Source organism: Sinohyriopsis cumingii, chromosome 11 (assembly GCF_028554795.1).
Source record: "Sinohyriopsis cumingii isolate HCF-2022 chromosome 11, ASM2855479v2, whole genome shotgun sequence".
Classification (NCBI taxonomy): Eukaryota; Metazoa; Mollusca; class Bivalvia; order Unionida; family Unionidae; genus Sinohyriopsis; species Sinohyriopsis cumingii.
This window is the reverse complement of record NC_142971.1, coordinates 31,651,473-31,658,309: the sequence shown is the minus strand read 5'-3', so window position 1 is coordinate 31,658,309 and position 6,837 is coordinate 31,651,473. Positions and strand designations below refer to the sequence as shown.

General features: G+C 31.1%; 1 protein-coding gene across 3 annotated transcripts in view; it reads right to left on the bottom strand.

The window, feature by feature from the left end:
* Positions 1-2,804: 2,804 nt before the first annotated feature.
* LOC149787856 (man(5)GlcNAc(2)-PP-dolichol translocation protein RFT1-like) overlaps positions 2,805-6,837 on the bottom strand; it is a 56,667-nt gene continuing 52,634 nt past the window's right edge. Inside the window, exons 14-15 of one of the 3 annotated variants that reach the window (XM_089974082.1) lie at positions 5,137-5,257; positions 2,805-3,581 (exon numbers count right to left, since the gene is read on the bottom strand). In XM_089974082.1, the coding sequence (XP_089830208.1) occupies positions 3,417-3,581; positions 5,137-5,257 (286 nt within the window). In that variant the 3' untranslated portion in view covers positions 2,805-3,416. The remainder of the gene's footprint in view (positions 3,582-5,136; positions 5,258-6,837) is intronic. The other 2 variants (XM_089974081.1, XM_089974080.1) reach the window with 2 other exon arrangements.

The following is a 6,837-nucleotide window of genomic DNA, read 5'->3' as shown; positions in this document are numbered from 1 at the left end:
ATTCAGGAGAAGTACCAACGAGACTTTCAAGCTGGATGTTGTGATAGCCATACTGGATGTCCAAGCAGAACCATTTTCATTTAGAAGCAACAAGACCTTGTGTGATGTGTGTAAAGTATCACAAGTAGTTTAGTAGTAGCGATAACAGACGTGCTAATGGTCAGACAGATGAGAGACAAATGGACATTACATAAACTATTCTGGTCTATGATAAGTGGAGCTAAAGTTGGCTAGTGTATCATAAGTACAGCTTTAGAAATACATAGTGTTCTATAAAAGTTGCCTAGTGTATCATAAGTATAGCTTTAGAAATACATAGTGTTCTATAAAAGTTGGTTAGTGTATCATAAGTATAGCTTTAGAAATACATAGTGTTCTATAAAAGTTGCCTAGTGTATCATAAGTAGCTTTAGAAATACATAGTGTTCTATAAAAGTTGCCTAGTGTATCATAAGTAGCTTTAGAAATACATAGTGTTCTATAAAAGTTGGCTAGTGTATCATAAGTATAGCTTTAGAAATACATAGTGTTCTATAAAAGTTGGCTAGTGTATCATAAGTAGCTTTAGAAATACATAGTGTTCTATAAAAGTTGCCTAGTGTATCATAAGTAGCTTTAGAAATACATAGTGTTCTATAAAAGTTGCCTAGTGTATCATAAGTAGCTTTAGAAATACATAGTGTTCTATAAAAGTTGGCTAGTGTATCATAAGTATAGCTTTAGAAATACATAGTGTTCTATAAAAGTTGGCTAGTGTATCATAAGTATAGCTTTAGAAATACATAGTGTTCTATAAAAGTTGCCTAGTGTATCATAAGTAGCTTTAGAAATACATAGTGTTCTATAAAAGTTGCCTAGTGTATCATAAGTAGCTTTAGAAATACATAGTGTTCTATAAAAGTTGGCTAGTGTATCATAAGTATAGCTTTAGAAATACATAGTGTTCTATAAAAGTTGCCTAGTGTATCATAAGTATAGCTTTAGAAATACATAGTGTTCTATAAAAGTTGGCTAGTGTATCATAAGTATAGCTTTAGAAATACATAGTGTTCTATAAAAGTTGCCTAGTGTATCATAAGTATAGCTTTAGAAATACATAGTGTTCTATAAAAGTTGCCTAGTGTATCATAAGTATAGCTTTAGAAATACATAGTGTTTTATAAAAGTTGGTTAGTGTATCATAAGTATAGCTTTAGAAATACATAGTGTTCTATAAAAGTTGGCTAGTGTATCATAAGTATAGCTTTAGAAATACATAGTGTTCTATAAAAGTTGGTTAGTGTATCATAAGTATAGCTTTAGAAATACATAGTGTTCTATAAAAGTTGGCTAGTGTATCATAAGTATAGCTTTAGAAATACATAGTGTTCTATAAAAGTTGGTTAGTGTATCATAAGTAGCTTTAGAAATACATAGTGTTCTATAAAAGTTGGCTAGTGTATCATAAGTATAGCTTTAGAAATACATAGTGTTCTATAAAAGTTGGCTAGTGTATCATAAGTATAGCTTTAGAAATACATAGTGTTTTATAAAAGTTGGTTAGTGTATCATAAGTATAGCTTTAGAAATACATAGTGTTCTATAAAAGTTGGCTAGTGTATCATAAGTATAGCTTTAGAAATACATAGTGTTCTATAAAAGTTGGTTAGTGTATCATAAGTATAGCTTTAGAAATACATAGTGTTCTATAAAAGTTGGCTAGTGTATCATAAGTATAGCTTTAGAAATACATAGTGTTTTATAAAAGTTGCCTAGTGTATCATAAGTATAGCTTTAGAAATACATAGTGTTCTATAAAAGTTGCCTAGTGTATCATAAGTAGCTTTAGAAATACATAGTGTTTTATAAAAGTTAGCTAGTGTATCATAAGTATAGCTTTAGAAATACATAGTGTTCTATAAAAGTTGCCTAGTGTATCATAAGTAGCTTTAGAAATACATAGTGTTCTATAAAAGTTGCCTAGTGTATCATAAGTATAGCTTTAGAAATACATAGTGTTCTATAAAAGTTGCCTAGTGTATCATAAGTATAGCTTTAGAAATACATAGTGTTCTATAAAAGTTGCCTAGTGTATCATACGTATAGCTTTAGAAATACATAGTGTTCTATAAAAGTTGCCTAGTGTATCATAAGTATAGCTTTAGAAATACATAGTGTTCTATAAAAGTTGCCTAGTGTATCATAAGTAGCTTTAGAAATACATAGTGTTCTATAAAAGTTGCCTAGTGTATCATAAGTAAAGCTTTAGAAATACATAGTGTTCTATAAAAGTTGGCTAGTGTATCATAAGTAGCTTTAGAAATACATAGTGTTTTATAAAAGTTGCCTAGTGTATCATAAGTATAGCTTTAGAAATACATAGTGTTCTATAAAAGTTGGCTAGTGTATCATAAGTAGCTTTAGAAATACATAGTGTTTTATAAAAGTTGGCTAGTGTATCATAAGTATAGCTTTAGAAATACATAGTGTTCTATAAAAGTTGGCTAGTGTATCATAAGTAGCTTTAGAAATACATAGTGTTTTATAAAAGTTGGCTAGTGTATCATAAGTATAGCTTTAGAAATACATAGTGTTCTATAAAAGTTGCCTAGTGTATCATAAGTATAGCTTTAGAAATACATAGTGTTTTATAAAAGTTGCCTAGTGTATCATAAGTATAGCTTTAGAAATACATAGTGTTCTATAAAAGTTGGCTAGTGTATCATAAGTAGCTTTAGAAATACATAGTGTTTTATAAAAGTTGGCTAGTGTATCATAAGTATAGCTTTAGAAATACATAGTGTTCTATAAAAGTTGCCTAGTGTATCATAAGTATAGCTTTAGAAATACATAGTGTTCTATAAAAGTTGGCTAGTGTATCATAAGTATAGCTTTAGAAATACATAGTGTTTTATAAAAGTTGCCTAGTGTATCATAAGTATAGCTTTAGAAATACATAGTGTTCTATAAAAGTTGGTTAGTGTATCTTTAGAAATGCATAGTGTTCTATAAAAGTTGCATGTTATTAAAAGCAGCATAAAGAGTTTCAACATATATACAAAGATTACCATACCAGCAAAAATACTAAAATTACAAGGAACCTCCAAACAAACAAACATTCATGATGTGAAAAGCATAATAATGTCATTGACAGTGCATGCACTCAAGGGATATCACTCAATTTCTCATATGGGCAAACTGTATCACGAATTTGTAGGAATATGCAATTTATTTCCCAATCATAATAGTCCACTTATGCTAGAGAACACATCAACATACTGGTGGCACTGTGAATAGACAGAGGTGAGTTTATAATGCTTGTATCACCAAGTGAGATTCTATTCATTGTCTGTTGAACATGTCAACTCCTATCCATCAGCACAATCTATCATACTGGAAAACAATCGACTGTCGCCATGGAATATCAGTCCAATGGTTTAATCCAATTTCTTTTGTTGACTGGCCTTGTACTGTTTGAACACAAACTCCCACATTTCCGTCTCTGTTAAATACACAGCCAGCAGAACACCCAGTCCACATACAGCACCTATGCAGATATGGACCAATCTCCACTGATAACCAAAATGACAACAGAAATAATTCTGAAATGGAAAAACATGATAATCATTCATCTTCCTACAGTGGGGACACTTTCTATGTCTCTACCCATCCCAAAGTTCAAGATATCAGCAAACATGTTAATAATCAAATGCCTACCACACAAAAATTCTCACCATTACTATTATAATCTATAAATAAGGGATTCAATTGATGATGATGATCAATGTCATCTCTGATTAGTCATTTAATTTTATATTTGTTATGTATGTGGTGTTCAATCATGATGTTCAATTTATATTTCTATACTGCATACATAGCTGAACTACTTCAATGTCCGTATTTGAATATTCTCATGTGCACCAAACTAAACTTCCAAAAATTGTAAAGTCATGAATTCTAAATATACTGTATTGCCCAAAATATAGTGTGTAAATACAGGATCCAAATGAAGATTTGATCCAAGTTGGAAGAAATTCGAAACAAGATTATGTTGAATCTGTCATATTAAGTTCATCCTTTCCATCCACTCAAATGGAATGTACATCATTTAGTGCATAACTTGTACTGGAAATGAACAATTGAAATTATCCACTATTTAAAAGTCAGAAAAGACTGCCGGAAAACAATAGTACTTGAAGAGATTGACAATGTACTGTCTGACTAGAAATTTCAGGAATTGAAGACCATTTCTTCTTTGTAACTGCTGAATGTTCAAACCATCTTGCATATTCTTGAGTGACAAGATTTTCAGATTAGCTGTCATGGCATGAAAACTGAATATCATGTTTATTTAGGACAAACCAGACACTGCTAGAAAACTTTAGGTAAAAGCCCAATCTGACCATCCATCCAAGAGAATTCCGGACAAGATTTTTTACATGTTCACTGTATCAGTCATAACAGATGTCTGACATCTGGAGAAGCCCATTTCGACATGATTTGCTGTTTATCAGGAGTAATGATAATACGACTTTCAAGATGGCAGCTGGCCATATTGGATGACAGATTGGTACCAATTTCATTTAAGACCAACTGGACAATACAAAAGTCTTTTTGAGAAAACCCCAAGATGATGTGACTATCCATTCAGGAGAAGTAGCAATAACAATATTTTCCAGATGACTGCTGGGGCAGCCATAATGAATGTCTGAGTAGAACCATTTTCCATTAATACCAACTAGACCTTGCGATAAATGTGTGTCAAGTTTCCTCTGAGTAGTTTAGGAGCAGCAATAGATAACAATTAAAAAAATGTGATTAGAAAATGAACGATGTTGGAGAAAAGACAAAAGGCTTCCTGGCCTATCACCAGTAAAGCTAAACATCAGGTGCATTATGTACAAAATGTTCCATCTGTGATGAACATACAAGGGTACACTGTTTAGTCGGCATGTAAACCTTAAGCAATATTTATAAACTTTAGACACTGATTTACATATTACTGCTGCTACTGAGAACTTAGGTTTTTTTTACATATAAGTATGAATTATTTCAAATGAAAACGGTGATAAAATTCACCACATTCTTTAAGATATATGAATTCAGACATCTTCAAAAGCCATTTACTGTTAAACCATTATGCACATCTTGTATTACCTCTGACAAAGCAGTAATGATGAATGCCACCACTAACGAAGCAACAACAGTTTTGGAGGGCCATACACCTCTAAAGGGTTTATATCCACTGCCTTGGAAATAGTGGACAATGTAGTAAATGCTGAAAAGAGAGGGAAAAAAAGATGGTAATAACAATACAACATCCAGGCTTGTTCACCACAAAAAGTTGGTGATTTTCATTATGGGGAAGTGGCATTTCTCCTAACAATTTACCATTTTTCTGGTAAAAAATGTTGTGTGTGTCTATACATTAGTATATGGTATACCCCAGTATTTCTAAATATACTGCAATATGTACAAGGTATGCCACATTTATAGTAGGGACTAACAATTAATGTTCTGGTGCAAGGACCTAGTACCTTTTTAAAATTTATATATGTTGATAGATGGAAAAAATATCTTGCTCTGATTTATAACAAAGACCATACTGTGTCCATTCTATCACCTAAATAAATTTTTTTATTGTCTCAAGATAAAAGAAAATATCTCCTCTCAACAAAAAAAAAATCACAAGCCCCATAAGAAATGTGAGCTAGTTGAAACAAATGGGAAGTGTTGGCATTGAAGAATACAATTTACTGGCTACACTACTGACAGGAAAACACCACGGCATGATATCTATTATAAAGGGTCATTATACATTACACATACTTACTTAACAAACAAGGAAATATCTAGCAGAATTTTGCCATTACAATTTCAAACAGAAAAGAAAAGAATGTTTCTCCTGAAAATCTTAGGACAATTTTCAGTCTTATAATGGAACACATGTAACTGACACATTAAAATATGCTAGTAAATACCTAAAATAACTTATATTTGTAAATTTATTTCAATCCAGATTTTTCAAGAAGATGGATTGGGCCCGAATACTTCATTTGGCCACCATATTTAATTACATGACACTTGTCAAACATGATTAAAAGATCAATGTAATTATATTTGTAATCAAATTATCTGAGAAATACAAATGTCTTGTAAACAAAAAATTAATAATGTTGGGAATTATTTTATCATGAAAAGAAAAACAATATCAATATCAATAAATTCATAATAAGATTACTGGGAAATTTCTGTACATTCTTTATTGACAGAAACAACCTAAGTACCAGTACAGAGAAAAATGTAACATGGTACAGTAAAATCTGTTTTGAGAGACCACTGCTATGAGAGACCACGTTTTGACAGACCACTATCTCCATGCAGATTTATTGATTATATTGTGTTATGACCTGCTGTGAGGGACCACCTGTCTTGAGAGACCATTATTTTTTTGATAGAAGGGGTGGTCTTTCAAGACAGGTTACAATGTACCACCATAAAAAAAATACTGTGGTAAACTGGTATACCACACATACTATATATATATATATATATATATATATATATATATATATATATATATATATATACATATATATATATATATATATATATATATATATATATATATATATATATATATATATATATATATATTTATATGTATGATAAGCTGCTTAAAACTCGCATTCACAAAATATAACATATAAAGGGCCCATCCACAATAAACTAAACTGCTAAATTTAATCAACAGATTCATGTACAGTTGGGTGGACAATGGTAATGTAAGCTATTGTAACGGCCAAGCTAGGTCCTGATAACACTATCTTGGAGTATCGCACCAGGGATGAGTATGCT